This window comes from Vanessa cardui, chromosome 21 (assembly GCF_905220365.1).
Source record: "Vanessa cardui chromosome 21, ilVanCard2.1, whole genome shotgun sequence".
NCBI classification, from domain to species: Eukaryota; Metazoa; Arthropoda; class Insecta; order Lepidoptera; family Nymphalidae; genus Vanessa; species Vanessa cardui.
The window spans coordinates 2,159,213-2,175,622 of record NC_061143.1 but is presented as its reverse complement, the minus strand read 5'-3'; the positions used below and the strand labels follow the sequence as shown (position 1 = coordinate 2,175,622).

At 33.4% G+C, this 16,410-nt stretch overlaps 1 protein-coding gene across 4 annotated transcripts; it reads right to left on the bottom strand.

Moving 5' to 3' along the window:
- Nucleotides 1-2,023: 2,023 nt before the first annotated feature.
- On the bottom strand, nucleotides 2,024-15,586 carry LOC124539019 (modifier of mdg4-like). 4 transcript variants are annotated; one of them, XM_047116324.1, is made up of 6 exons: nucleotides 15,292-15,584; nucleotides 14,981-15,037; nucleotides 12,450-12,590; nucleotides 6,147-6,323; nucleotides 5,175-5,457; nucleotides 2,024-2,454 (listed from the first exon to the last, which is right to left on the bottom strand). In XM_047116324.1, the coding sequence occupies exons 2-6, from the start codon at nucleotides 14,981-14,983 to the stop codon at nucleotides 2,213-2,215; spliced, it is 846 nt and encodes a 281-aa protein (XP_046972280.1). In that variant the 5' UTR covers nucleotides 14,984-15,037; nucleotides 15,292-15,584; the 3' UTR covers nucleotides 2,024-2,212. The 4 variants fall into 4 exon arrangements, with proteins under 4 accessions (XP_046972280.1, XP_046972281.1, XP_046972279.1 ...); XM_047116325.1 differs by having other exon boundaries at nucleotides 15,296-15,584; XM_047116323.1 differs by lacking the exon at nucleotides 14,981-15,037 and having other exon boundaries at nucleotides 15,292-15,586.
- Nucleotides 15,587-16,410: the final 824 nt, after the last annotated feature.

Below are 16,410 nucleotides of genomic sequence, written 5' to 3'. Positions count from 1 at the left end.
ACTACAGAATTTGTTTATTTACGAAATCACATTAGAAACTTCTAAAATGATCAGTGTTTCTTTACTATATTGTCCATGTATTGTATACAAACTTTCCTTTCGAATCACTCTATCAAAAAAAACGGCATCCAAATTATCAGTTGCGTAGTTTTAAAGATTTAAACATACATAGGGATATAGGGACAGAGAAAGCGACTTTGTTTTATACTATGTAGTGATGACAACAAACATTGATATCGAAATTATTATACTAATGAACTTTACAAAGTGCGTGGTTAATTTCGTAATGAAAAAAATAAATAAAAATATATGGAGCAAAATGGCTTCATTGTGTTTTAAAAATTTATAATTACAGAATCAGACAAGTTTACTAATAAGAGTTAAATTATTAATTAGTTTCAGTTCGCGCATGAATTTTCGGGGTCATGAGTAAAATTTCATAATGGTCGGTTGAATAGTTAAAGACACAAAAGCGTAACACTGAAATGAACTAAAAAAATAAATAAATATGGTGTTATTAATAAAAATAAAATTTACGATAACAAAATATCATTTATTTATAATTATTATGTCTTTTATAAAAGTCCTTATAACTAAAAATGACTAGATTAATTATTACACTGTATATAGTAAGAATATGTACCTAACTATATTACTATAATGCGCTTGCAAACATTAACAATTCAAATTTTTAGGATTTACTAAAAACATTTCAACCTAATAGATAATGAAATTACTACTAAGTTTCACTATGGAGTGTCGAAAAAATGAATCAAAATTGTTGATAAAATGACGTTATATTTTTCAAAATGGCGTTACTTTTTTTTTAAAAAACAGCTCGTTTAAAATTTGGATGTCATATAGTTTGACTGTTTCACTTTAATTGCGTTTTAATTAAATACATTACGATGAATATTCTTATAAACACTACATGCTAGACTCCATTTTTTATTAAATAGTAAATGAGCATAATTTATTTCAACAACAAGTATAGACTATGGAGAAACAAATAACTTTTGACATCGCTTTAAACGTTGTTGAACAGTTACCTAAACTTTTTAATTTTCTTAAAAAATACTGGATTACTGTTGTATAAAAAATAATAATGAAATGTTTTTAGTATATTATAGCGCAGTTGAATAAATCGCATTGAATGCGTTTTTTTTAGTATCTATATTGATTATATCGATATAGATTATATATTAACTATATCGATATATTGTTAACATTTGTGAGCGCGGTAATTTTTTAAAATTGGAATTCATTCTTTCCGTTAAGGCGACGCTACAATTGGTGCCCATAATATTTAAGTGTTTTTTTTAGGATTGGTAAGTATTACATGATAAAATAAATAAGTAATCACGTATCACGTTAAAATTAAAGGGAATATGTAGTCACAACTCAAAAATGAAAATTCTACCTAATCAGTCGAGTGGAACTTGATTGAAATTAAGTCATACTAAGAAGTGAAGTTTGTAAAAATTAAATAATATCGCGTTTCTATATTTTCGATGGATAGCCAAATGACGGTCTCACTATTAATATTTCTATTCGATATTGGTCTATAAATTAGTCATTATCATTCTGAATTATCTGTGGCAGATTGTCAATCGTCTTAGGCTTAACTTAGACTAAATAACATTTTGTAAATGTGGGGAACTGACTAACTATCTACCAAATTCTTGTCTAGTACTGATCTCATGGAATAAGGGCAAACAAACAGAGGTACATTACACAATTATACATACATGTTTAAAAACTATACAAAATATTTGTAGGTTTATTTTAATTAACGAAAGTTCGAAGTAAAGGTGAGAACGATATTGTTTTACACTTATTGTATATACAATATCGTTCTCACCTTGCATAAGTCTTAATAGGGCCGGATATTGGGGAAGGCATCCGGAACAAATGCCCTGAGGCCTCCATGACAAAGGGCCCCACAATAGAGATTCCGACTAGTTTAAAAAATAATGTAATATTTGTGTATATATCTAGATATAGTAAAATAATTATGATTTATTATTATTATAGAGTTTACTGACAGAAATGAAATTATTAATTTGTAAAGTAATAATTAGAGGCCTCCTATTTTCTGTTGCCCCAGGGCCTCAACAATTTAAAATCCAGCTACGCTTGACAAACATACATCTTAACGTTCTCGTTAAGATATATGTTGTGTAATCGTGGTCGGTCACTTCGGCCGCCGGCGTCACAGCGGGCGGTCGCGCGGCGCGGCGGGCGCGGCGTTCGCGGCGGGCGCGTGGCGGTAGGCGACGTGTTTGCGCAGCGCGTCCCGCGAGCGCGACACGTGGCTGCAGGCGCGGCACGCATGGCGCCGGCCCGCGTGCGTCTCCATGTGCACGCGCAGGTTGTACTGGTTGCTGAGCCGCTTGTTGCATATCGTGCACACTGAACTGTTCGAACGCCATTTCCTATCGAAGTCCGGTGATTCTGGAATTTGTTTAATCGATTTTTAATGATTTGTTTTAAAAAAAATTATGAATTTTATAAACAGTATGTAATGTATATGTATATATAATGTATGTATACAGGGTTACAGGTTAAGTCGACCGAAATCCTTTAAGAGGGGATAGATTCCATCATTCCTAACCGATTTGACTATGGAACCCCATATCCTAAACCTAACCCTTCTCAAGTGATTGGCCTTTGAATTTATTTTATAAAAATGACAGATTTTTTGACGATTGCCTCTTTATTTTCGTTTTGTGTCCCAATTTTGAATTCTTTTTGCTATTTTTGAGTAGAAGATTAGTTGCTTTATTATTTTAAGCTACAAAACTGCCAGTAACTATACCAAATGAGTCGTAGTAGACAGTCAATTGTTAAAAAAAATAATTACATTTAAAAAAATATTTTTTATTTCTAAGATATCTTTCAAAAAGTCTATGACATATGTACTGCAGATATGCTAAAAAATATCTACGGCTCTTCAGCTTTCCGATAAGGTATAATAACATTGGGTATTATTAGAATCCTTGGAAAAAATCTTTAAACAAAAACGCCCGAGTAACAAACGTTAAGCCGCTCGCAGCGCCTGTTGTCCTGCAATGAGTGCGAGCGGGACATTTTTCAATGTAAATAGGTACGAGAGGCATAGGTAAAAACTATTTAGTTGTTATTGTGTGTGCTTTTTGGTAATTCCTTAATTCCTTATTCAGTCTGCTTACGCGAACCGTCCGTGGTAGATGCGATACATAGTGCTCTTGGTTTTTTACTCGATTTGGCTTGTTTTCTGGACTGTTTCTTCCTATTCGTGACTGTGCTTGTTAACTTGTGTGTTATGATAATTAGTTATCCCGTCTTGGTCGAATTTTGACTCATCAGTCCACAAGATTCTTCTAAATAACAACGGATCTTCTAAATCTGCGTTGAGCATAAATCTACAGAAGTCTAGTCTCCTCGCAGGATCTCCTTCTTCGATGATATGTACTGGCGTGAAGTGGTAGGGGTAGAGACCAGCAGTATGCACTGTAAACCACATTTTCCACTGTGAGAGTCCAAGTCCTCGAGCAACAACATTAGTTGACGTAGTGGGATCCTGTCGAAATCGTCGAATTATCTCATTATCTTGCTCTTCGTCGTTGTCATGAATTCGTGGTCTGCCTACGTCTGTTCGTCGTCTTGAAACAGAGCCAGTCTCTCTAATTTGCCGATAAACTCCGTCAAAGACACTAATATCCGGTATACGGCGGCCAAGATAACGTACTATGTATTCTTCACGTGCTCGTGAAGATACACAGTTGCAGTACCCATAACAAATCAGAATATCAGCATATTCTTCATTTGTAAAGGTCGTCATTTTCAACAGTTCCAAATCAGAAATACAAATCAAGGTCCAGTTAACAAGCACAGTCACGAATAGGAAGAAACAGTCCAGAAAAAAAGCTAAATCGAGTAAAAAACCAAGAGCACTATGTATCGCATCTACCACGGACGGTTCGCGTAAGTAGACTGAATAAGGAATTAAGAAATTATCAAAAAGCACACACAATAACAAATAAATAGTTTTTACCTATGCCTCTCGTACCTATTTACAATGAAAAATGTCCCGCTCGCACTCATTGCAGGACAACAGGCGCTGCGAGCGGCTTAACGTTTGTTACTCGGGCGTCTTTGTTTAAAGATTTTTTCCAAGGATTCTAATAATACCCTATGTTATTATACCTTATCGGAAAGCTGAAGAGCCGTAGATATTTTTTAGCATATCTGCAGTACATATGTCATAGACTTTTTTAAATATATCTTAGAAATAAAAAATATTTTTTTTAAATGTAATTATTTTTTTTAACAATTGACTGTCTACTACGACTCATTTGGTATAGTTACTGGAAGTTTTGTAGCTTAAAATAATAAAGCAACTAATCTTCTACTCAAAAATAGCAAAAAGAATTCAAAATTGGGACACAAAACGAAAATAAAGAGGCAATCGTCAAAAAATCTGTCATTTTTATAAAATAAATTCAAAGGCCAATAACTTGAGAAGGGTTAGGTTTAGGATATGGGGTTCCATAGTCAAATCGGTTAGGAATGATGGAATCTATCCCCTCTTAAAGGATTTCGGTCGACTTAACCTGTAACCCTGTATATATAATGTATAACAGTATATATTGAGCTGAGAAACCTGCATGTGTCTAATTTCATCCAAATTCTGCCACATGTGCATTTCTCCAACCCGCATTGGAACAGCGTGGTGGAATATGTTCCAAACCTTCTCCTTAATGGAAGAGGAGGCCTTATCCCAGCAGTGGGAAATTTACAGGCTGTTACTTTACTTTACTTTACTTTAATGTATGTATATGTTATGATTGAATAAATATGGTCAATGTTTGATTATCTAAAGGTCATGAAAATTATCGATTAGTGCGACCACTAATGTTGTCATCATGTTTAGTCTATTATTAGAATAAAATACCCAATAAAATACAATAAGTAATAAAAATATTTACAAAATATCTATAAAAGCACTATTTTCAAACAAAATAAGATAGTTATATACGATTTGGAATGGTGGACAAAGCAAAAAATCTGTAAAAAGCAGATTTAACAGTTATGTTATATATCAGTTCAATTGGGTATTACAAAAAAACGTCTTCTCTTTTTAGTATGAATATGGATACACAAATAATATACACGGTATTCGTTGTACATACCTCCTAACGTGGGTATTGGTGGTGTTGTGATATCCGGTATGAAACTTCCGACTCGGTGCGTGCTGTACAAATTCTGTACGATCTGGTCCAGTTTGCTGATCTTCTCTTTGTTATTTCTATCAACGGTTTCAACGTATTCCGTGGTCTGGCTTTTGATGTCATTCGTTTTGTTAATATCAGTTTGGATGTCGTTTGTCATGAATTCTTGAGGGTCAGATTTTTCTAAATTGATAGGAGAGGCAGGTTCGTTGATCGCTTCTTGTGTTTGGGTCAAATTCGCGTTCTGAAAAAATCGACGCGCATTTGACTAATCATGGAAAATGCTGACGCAGTTTTACATAAAATCGCAGACGTAACCGTAGACACTAACTAGTATTATAAAATAATGCTAACGCCGATTGATACTCAACGGAATTACAGCAATTTTGAATGAAAGCGTCATACTTATTTCCTAAGGTATAATGTCTTTATTACATAAATGTGATCAATATAAATATATTATCATATTAAATTACTTGGTGGTAGGGCTTTGTGCAAGCCCGTCTGGGTAGGTACCACCCACTCATCAGTTATTCTACCGCCAAATAACAGTACTCAGTATTGTTGTGTTCCAGTTTGAAGGGTGAGCGAGCCAGTGTAACTACATTTGGTGGCAAATTGACCATGTAATGAATAGTTAGTATTTCTTACAGCTTCATTGTCTATGGGTGATGGTGACCACTTACCATCAGGTGGCCCATATGCTCGTCCGCACAACCTATACCGTAAAAATATATATATATAAAAAAAAATTGTTCAAGCTTCTTTAGTTCACACAATGACCTATTTCAGACAATTCATCTTTGTTGCATTGAAGATTTTTCGTAATACTTTGCCGAGCGATTGCTTGCTATCAAGCTGAAACCCTTATAATTTTTACTGTTCATTTCATTACCATAGACTTATGCGAGAAGAAAAACTTTACATCCTTACATTGTCAGCATCCGTTAGTCCAGATACTTGCAAAGTGTGAGCCAGTCGAAGCAGAGCAGGCAGGCAGCGTCGGGAAGCGGTCACCTCGCCAGTATACATGAAGGTTAGAAGTAATCTGAGTTCAGCAGCTTCGCATCCCAGCACAACGACTAGCGTATTGTTCTCAGCGTCTATTTCCTGAAAAACATCGTTTGATTTAATTTTTTAAATTAATTTTGAAGTAATAACTTCTTATGGGAGGGAAAACTGCTTGTAGCGCGTTACGGAGTGAGTCTATATGAAAGTCTTACATCCAGCAGTGGTGGTGGCCAGAATTGTATGTAAGAATAAAATATATTTCAGTATCAATTTAACTTTATTAATAAATAGCATCTAGCATCATTATACAAGGTGTCTCAAAAGAAATTTTATATTTATTTAGCTTACTGCGTGAGCGCAACGTATCCGAGGGGCGCGGGGGTTATGTCAATCGGTAGCCTGGCTCTTGGGAAATCAATCGCTATGGAGCGTTTCTCGGGAGCAGACCGCGCGTTGTGCGTGCGAGAGTTTTACAAAAACGGTGATTCGGCGACTGTAGCGCGTAGAAAATTCTGCAGTATTCGAGGTTTTCGCCACTTAAATGATGCGCCAAGCATTCCTCTCATTCGACATTGGGTTAAAAAGTTTGAAGAGACCGGTACAACGCTAGATAAATCAAAATCCGGGCGACCTAGGTCATCAAGAACGGTAGAAAACGTGGAGAATGTTAATCAGTCTGTTCGTGACGACCCGAACCTTTCAATTCAGAAGCGCGCAAGTGCTTTAAATGTGCATAGATCATCATTACATCGCATCATGCACAAAGACCTAAAGCTGCACCCCTACAAAATTCAATTGGTGCAAGAATTAAAGCCCGAAGATGCCAGTCAGAGGCTTCATTTCGTAAATCAGATGATTGAGCGATTTTCAACGTTTACCAACATTTTGTTTTCGGATGAAGCTCATTTTCATCTTAATGGCCACGTAAATAAGCAGAACTGCCGCTACTGGAGTGCAACGAATCCAAAACGCAAACATCAGAAACCCCTACATTCGCCTAAAGTGACCGTATGGGCTGCGATGTCGGCGCGAGGAATTATCGGCCCTTACTTTTTTGAAGACGAAAGGGGGCGTGCAGTTACAGTGAATTCAGAGCGTTATGTGGAGATGTTAGACAACTTCGTGGTACCTGAACTGCAAAACTTTCCTGGCTATAACCAAAGAACATGGTTCCAACAGGATGGAGCAACTTCACACACGTCCAATATGTCTCTGCATCGTGTTCGTGAAATTTTCTCAGGCAAATTGATCTCCCGGAGAGGTGACATAAATTGGCCTCCACGCAGTCCAGATTTAACCCCTATGGACTTTTTCTTATGGGGTTATCTTAACTCTAAAGTTTACGCCAATAAACCGACTTCACTGGCCCATTTGAAAGAAAATATCCGTCACGAAATGGCAGCCATCCCTAAATCCACCTGCCGAGCCGTCATAAGTAATTTTACTGTTCGATTAAATGAGTGCCGAGAACGCGAGGGTCTACATTTAGACGATATCATTTTTAAGAAATAAATCCCCAAAAAGTGTATTTCAATAATTAATAAACATTTTTTCTATATACGGCTTACTTTTTTTTTAATCGATCCACTAAATATAAAATTTCTTTTGAGACACCTTGTACATATATATACAACTAGCGACCCGTCCCAGCTTCGCACAGTATAGTCGGGGTAAGAAAAGGTTCGTCACTTTAAGGTCAATTTTCGTGTGCTCAGTATGAGCAATAATCTGCCTTACCGATCGATAATGAATGAATAATTATTTTATGGTTAGATTCAAAAGGTACTAAGAGTTTAAAACTTGATAAAGGAATGAAATTGAAAACTGACAAAGGTTTTCTTACTCTGACTGTACAATACTTACAGTAAATACACTACAGAATTTGTTTATTTACGAGATCACATTAGAAACTTATCAGTGTTTCTTTACTAGTCTCGAAATATACTATCTATTAAAAAAAAACAAATCAAATTTATTAAATGTGTATCAAAATCCGTTGTTTAGTTTTAAAGATTTAAGGATACTTAGGGTCTAGGGGTATAGGGACAGAGAAACCGAATTTTTTTTATACTATGTAATCATAATCATTTAAGTGATCCTTGTATTCCTTGTACTAGCTTTGTGTTTTTCATCCAAGTTAAATATTCCTGCTTCGCTATCCCATGGCGATACTCTATAACTTTAGCAATAAATTCACTGTTATAGTAAGTAAGTAAAAGCCTGGTAAATTTCCCACTGCTGGGCTAAGACCTCCTCTCCCATTGAGGAGAGGGTTTGGAACATATTCCACCACGCTGTTCCAATGCGGGTTGGTGGAATGCACATGTGGCAGAATTTCGATGAAATAAGACACATGCAGGTTTTCTGACGATATTTTCCTTCACCGCCGAGCACGAGATGAATTATAAACACAAATTAAGCACATATATATAGTGGTGCTTGCCTGGGTTTGAACCCGAAATCATCGGTTAAGATACACGCGTTCTAACCACTGTTATATCTAATGTAAATGTTATTTTTCGAATCGAGTTGTAAGTTCGTTCGAACGACACATGTCATGCGCAACTAGCTTAGTTAGCCATTCAATTAAAAGTCTAGCATTTTCACTAATCTGCTTTCAATCAACGATCTAACAAAAAATAATTCGTGTTTTTTACCATGCAAAATGTAAAATTTAATTTTATAAATTTTTATTTCACCAAAGGCTCTCGTCCAGCGTAACTAAAATAATTATTTTTATTGTGATGTGATTCTAAAGCTATTCTGTTTATAGATATATTGGCTTAATGTTAATTAGTTTGTTTAAACGGTTATTCTGGTAATTGAAAGGCTAATTAAAGTTATAAAAACAATCAAAATAAACTTTATTCAAGTAGGTTTGCACAAGCACTTTTAAATCGTCATTTAATAATTAAGTGAACCACCTGTTCGGAAAGTAGATTTTCCAAACCGGTGGTAACCGGTGGTGGTGGTATCAACGCTCAGCTTAATATAAAATAATGTTGTTTAATAATTGTTTATTAAATTAATTGTATATGATTACAATCTGTTGCTAATACAGAAATTGTTACCTATTATAGTGGAAATATCGTAAGGAATACAGTCGACATCTATGCATATAATAGAATTGGAGTGTCTGTTTGTTTGTATATCAAAATAACTGCTTTATACTGAATGCATATGTACGTATACACGGGACATGTAGCAAAATAACATATTTTTAAAATGTTTGTTAGCCTTTCTGTTTGTTCCAAATAATTTCTGGGACGGCTGGATCGATTTTGACACGACTTTCATTAGCAGAAGGCTGATGTTATAAGTTAAGTATAACTTAGGATACAACAATATTTTTTGTCAAATTAACTCACAACTAATCTTTAATATAACTAGTTGTCAACTAAGGTTTCGCTTGCGTTTTATGGGCCTGGTCTTCAGGTTTTAATCATAAAAATGCCTATAGCCTTCCTTGGAGTTCAAGCTAGGTGGATTAGGCTCTAAATCTTTTTAGGAGCAGTGTTCGTGGCATTTACGGCGCTGTGAGATATTATCTTCTAATAAAATCGCGGTTTTCAACGCAGTGTTTGTTTATTTGAATTAATTGTGCGAACGAGACAATTTGTAAAGGACTTATGTATACTAATATTATAAATGCGAAATTAGTTATGTCTCTTACCTCGTTACTCTTAAATCATTGAGTTTTTACCTACATTATATTTTTACTTATTATTAAATAAGTAAAAATATCGAGTAAGCCTTTAAATATTTTTTTGTCACTAGACAATACTAATCGCTAAGTCCCTGTGTTTTAAGTCTGTAATATATTCGAAAATAATTATTTAAATTACAGTAAAGGGTCATACTGTTCTATATTGAATGCACGATGTTTTTAAGGTACTTAATTGGGTAAGGATTAATGCTGTATTGCTTTAGATCGCTTCGAAAATAATCCATTATTTCACGTAAAAATTAAAGGATAAAAATTGGTAATTGTGGATTATCCCTAAGAGATAGACATATAACACCTTTTTTTGAAGACCTTTTTAAGGTGTACAATACAGTAGTATATTGATCTACTTTGTTGGTTCGTTTGCAATATAATCCTACCTCTTGAATAACACTATCTTTAAAAAAACGGTATCAAAATCTGTTCTGTAATTTTAAAGATCTAAGCATACACAGGAACAGACAGACAGCGGTAAGCGACTTTGTTTTACACTATGTAATAATAATAAGTGAACTTTCCTTGTAATGCCACCTCTAATTGTTCGTAAAGCTTATTTGTAGTCACGACAGTAGCCTAAGAGGTCAGGACTGCAGCTACGACTTTTGTAGGTGGCCCATACGCTTACAGAGGTTCAATTCTTCACTAAAAGGACAATACAATACCGCCACTAATCCGCCGACATACCTGAGTCTTGTAGTTGCAAATAACATCCTTTGAAGAACTAATAATAATACAGATTGCCTCGTGGAATACTTATTGAATAAGACAAGTTACTTAAAAAATTATCATTACATAGTATAAAACAAAGTCGCTTACCGCTGTTTGTTCATATCTATGCTTACAATAAAAGTCTGTATATTTCCCATTGCTGGGCTAAGGATTTCTCTCCCTTTAAGGAGAAGGCTTGGAACATATTCCACTTCGTTGTTCCAATGCGGTTTGGCGGAATACATATGTGGCAGAATTTCTATGAAATTAGACACATGCAGGTTTTCTGACGATATTTTCCTTCACCGCCGAATACGAGATGAATTATAAACACAAATTAAGCACATGAATATTCAGTGCTACTTCGCCTGGGTTTGAACCCGCAATCATCGATTACCTAACCTAACCGAAACACTGAACCATCTCGGCTCTCTTTATGCTTAAACCCTTAAAATTACGCAACGGATTTTGATGCGGTTTTTTTTAATACATAGAGTGATTCGAGAGGAAGGTTTTTTAACTAATACATGGACAATATAGTAAAGAAATAATCTGTAGTATATTAAGTATCAGCAGTGCATCCGTGTGAAGCCGGGGCACATCGCTAGTTAGTAATAAAAAAAGCAAGTACTGAATTTAAATTGACTCAGAGCAAAGCGAGGGTTTAAGAGCTATTTTCATTGCATTGTCTGTTAAGACATTGTTTGCAATTAAACTTTGTACTTTATTCAGACAACAATAATGTTTTGTGTTATAATTCGCATTGGAGATTGTTGCATTGTAATATTCATTTAATTATATTTGCAGTAAATAACAGCGCGTTTGTTATATATTACTTTTTTTGTTAAGGATTAATAATGTGACAAGTAAATGAAATGAATTATAGTTAAATTAATTTAAATTTTATAAATGTTTTCGATTTACTTTTTATATAAATATCGATATAGATATATATGTGCTTTAATTATTTATTGATTGCTAAAATCAACCACCGATTAGACAATGATAATGTAAAAAAAGTTATTAAGGATTAATAATGTAACAAAAAAAATGTAAATTTGCTATATGTTCTCGATTTACTTTTTATATAAATGTGATTGACTTTATAAAAGATAGATGTCAAAATCGAATAAAATAAAATTCCTTTTTTAAATATAGAAACATTACACTTAATTATTGATTGTTAAATTAAAAACAACCATGGATTAGAAAAAGAAAAGAAACGGTGAAATAAACTTTACTCAAGTAGATTTTTAAAAGTACTTTTGAATCGAAATTTAATAAACAGTATTGAGTGAAGCTGCCGGTTTGGAATGTAGATTCTACCTAGAAGAACTGGCAACAAGTAAGGTCCACGCACTTTTATAATCTGTATAATCTTGTATTTCTTTTATTTTTTATGGTATAGGTTGGCATATGGGCCACTTGAAGGTAAGTGGTCACCATCACCAATAACAATGAAGCTGTATTATATTAACTATTCCTTACATCGTCAATGTGCTACCAACCTTGGGAACTAAGATGTTGTGTCCCCTGTACCTGTTGTTACACTGGCTCATTCATCCTTTAAACCGGAATACAACAATACTGAGTACTGTTATTTGGCGGTAGAATAACTGATGAGTGTGGTACCTACCCAGACGGGCTTGCACAAAGCCTTACCACCAAGTAAGTGTAAAAGTATTGAATAATATCCCCTTTTTCACCAATTTTTTTTTATTATTTGAATCTATGAAACGTTGACAAACAGAACTTACCTGATCTTAATACTAAGTATGTTTGTAAGTCCTCACCTTAAACAATTGTGCGAAGTACTGGCTACAAGCGGCTAAAACCAGTTTATGTGCTCGCAACAGAGCCCCGCTGGCGCTCAGTGTGACGTCACTCAGGGCCCCCGTCGTCAACATGCGCCCTAGGGCTCCTATTACGCTCGTCTGTTAAAATCAAACGTATTTATTAATTACAGGTTGAAAAGAATGTGTTCATGAAATTTTTTGGTGAAAAATTTTATGTGATCATGGTTTATTTGTGTATCTATGTGTGAAGAAATAAAATACTGAACGAATAATATGCTGTATCGGTAGGTATTTGTACATATTCATTAAAATACCATACATATACCATACCATACATACAATACAATGTTTAAACAAATACAATATTTGAAGACTAATTTATAGTTTTGAATTAAAAGCGTCATAACATCTAGGTTTTTTAGTATTTGATTTTTTGAAATTTAAATAAGAAGGCAAATTGGCTTATATAGGCGTTGTGTTTCAAACCATTCCCTATACTATCATATCCAATTGAATGTAATTTTGCCACCATTCCACGCGGTCAAGATTTATACAGTAACTAGTTTTAGTTCATATTTGTATATAGTTAAGCATTTATTGTTATTAATTCTTATGTTAATAAACTATTTTATTGATTGTAATACGTAGAACAAATTAGTAGTAGGCAAAACAATTGCCGAAGAGGTCTGGATTAAACCTGCCATTTCTATATTCAAGGGCTACAAGATTAACTGTTAGATTTAAAGAGCAAAGGAAGAAGAAGTGAGAGTTTTGGAAGAACTATGTTCAGCAATGACTCTTTATTATTATTTAACTAGTAGTCGCCCGCGGCTACGCTCGGGTTTTTTAGGGTGTTGGTTGTCATGTGTAAGGCAAAAAGTAACCTATGTCCTCTCCTGGAGTTCAAGTTTCATACCAAATGTCATCAAATTCGGTTCTGCGGTTTGGTCGTGGAAGAGCGAAAGACAGAGTTACTTTCATATTTATATAGATTAAGTTAAGGGCTTTTGCGAACTCTACTACAACATAGAAATACCAGAAAACGAAGATTTTGAGAATGTAAGTGTGAAAAACAATAAAAATTACTCGTAATAGGCTATTTGACTGGTTTTTAAAATCCATTTAATATTATTGAGTACAAGTTAAGGAATCCAGCAAAAGTTGTGTTTTTTATTTGCCGAAAAATATCATATTTGAAATTCTATATTTAAATAATGCGCAAAAACGCTACTTGGACAATATGGCGCTGCAATGGGGTCGGTGACGTCACTATGCTGTATTTTAATCAGTGGTACATATAGTAGAAAAGCAAAGTTTACTAAAAAGTGACTTCATCATAAGCCAGGCTAATCAAAAAATGTATTTTTATTTATGGATTTTTTAATAAATTATATTATTTTCAACTTTCGTTGGTAAATAACCATTTTTAAACTCATACTATAACACCGATTACAATAATTCACAATTTATTTTTCGCATTTTCAAATAGCCTATTAGTGTTACATTTGTACTAGGCGCACATAAGATCACAGAGTTAGAATCGATCAAGTTCAGCCAACGCTAGACGCTTCTAGCAATATTGTTAGTAATATCGGTTGGTGTAAATACATTGCGTAAAAAAATGTTAATAATTTTAATACGAGTAACTATTACTTCTTTTGAAACTTTTAATTTACTTTTCCAGAGTGTTAAACAATTTTGTTACAAAAAGAGATGATTAAATGTTTTAGAATTATAAATTCGGTTAAATGAAAGAGGTACTTAAAATTATACTTTTCGAAAGATATTCTTTAGTTTGCTGTCTTGAAATAAACTTTAATTTCTTTAAATGTTTTTTTTTTTTTTTATAATACTACGCAATAGGTCACTTTTGCAAAAATACTGAGATTCAAGATATGTGGCCAAAACAGTGAAAACTGCGTTATTATTTTAGCAATATAAATTTGAAGATTTGTTTAATTTATTTGTGTATAAAAACTGTGCAATTGAACTCAAAAATTAAGGTCTTAGCTGTTTGACTGAAAAAAAATAACCTAGTTGATTAAGATCAATTTGTTGCTTATTTTAATTATCTGTGCCAACAGCATTTATCTGTATTAGCATATGGCGTGGCATTCAAATGACAATCGAATCGACACGGATCATCTAAGATAATAATAGATGGATTAGACAATGTTTTTCTAACACTATGTTAATAATTATAAAAAGAAAATAGTTCGATACGTTTACAAAAAAAAAAAACATTAAAAATTATTCTAAATTAAAAATCGTGTAGAATATTTTTGTTTTGTTATTTGAATTATATAAGTTAGTTTTAAATTTAATTCATATTTATAGCTCACTATGATAAAAATCATGCATTTTTTGCGCGGTATTTCAATATGTGAGTAATTCTGAAATAAAAATGTTGTCACTGGTTAGGATTGCAATAGAAACAACATTAGAACTGGGAAGCATTTAGCCAAATAAGCTACATATAATTAAGCTTAATAGTAAAATTAAAAAGATGGTGGTTCACTTGCTAGTACCATTTGTATCGTGTCCAATTAGAAACAGTGCTTCAGATAACACGGTCCTCAGTGTATCTGTAATTATTAAGAAATAAAAATATTTTTAATAAACAGATAAAAAAAACAACAACAATTAATATCACAAAATAAAATAAAAAACATAAATCATTTAATTTTAATTACATTTTAGTCACGTGCTAACAGTAAACAAGAATTATAGAAACATAGTATGAAGATTACCATGGCATATAAAACTTGTGCAGTGTAAATTATTTGAAAAAAAAAAATCATCTGACAGATATGTATTGTGTATAAAAAAACTTACTTACCCACCTGGTGGTTGTGCCATCGTAAAGAGAACTGCTGAGAATCATCATCCATATTGAAACAGTGCGTTTGATAGACTCACAATGACTGGACGAGCGGTACAGACAATATTATTGTTTAACGAATCCAGGCTGCTTTATTTTAGTCGGTACGCCTGGAAAACCTGTAGCCACCTATTTCTGGAGCTGATCTTATTTATAAATACAATGACATTCAGTGACGCGGCATACCAAAACTCATCCAAAAGCAGATTTAGTTCGCCCGACACGATGATTGGCATTGTTCTCTTTAGACTGATTTATTTGTAACATTTTTTTTTAATTGAGATCCGAATTGTTCCGAAATTGATCGTGTCAATTGACCTATTTCGTTAAATTGTTGCAGCGATTGCAATGCTTTTTATTAATTCATCTTTTTAAAGATTCAATTGCTTTATGTTGAATGATTTTGTATCATTAAAATAAAAAAAAATTACTTTGACAGCATACATTACAGATTAAAAACAAAATGTATTTTATGGTAAGCGCGGGAAAATCACCTAGCGTAGATACACGACTGAATTTTAGTCAAAGAAAAATAGAACTGATTTATTCAGAAGATATTATAACTTAAAGTATTCGTATTTACGTTTATGTTACGAAAATGGGTAATCTGTCGGAATTTACTGATGATCCAGATTTTTTTAACATGGCTAAAATTACTATAGAAACAGAAATATCGAATTTGAAGAAAGTAGTTGACCAAGTAACACAAATGCGAGGTATATATTTTAATTTGTAAAAATACACTTATATAAATGGCAAACTATTATTCTATGCAAGACTATATAGATAATATTGTTGATCGTGTATGACATATTACTTGGCAACTTTTCTAGGAAAAATTGTAAATTTACGTTTGTTTGTTTTGGTATGTATTACATATGTGATCATCTTCAAAACATGAAACAATATACTATTTGACTGGTTTTTAAAATCCATTTTATATTATTTAGAAGAGGTTAATGAACCCAGTAAAAGCAATTTTTTATTTCTAGTACATATTTGCCTTATTAAAAATACACATATTAAAAAATTCATATTTAAATAGCACGCGAAAACACTTCTTGGATGTCGACACCG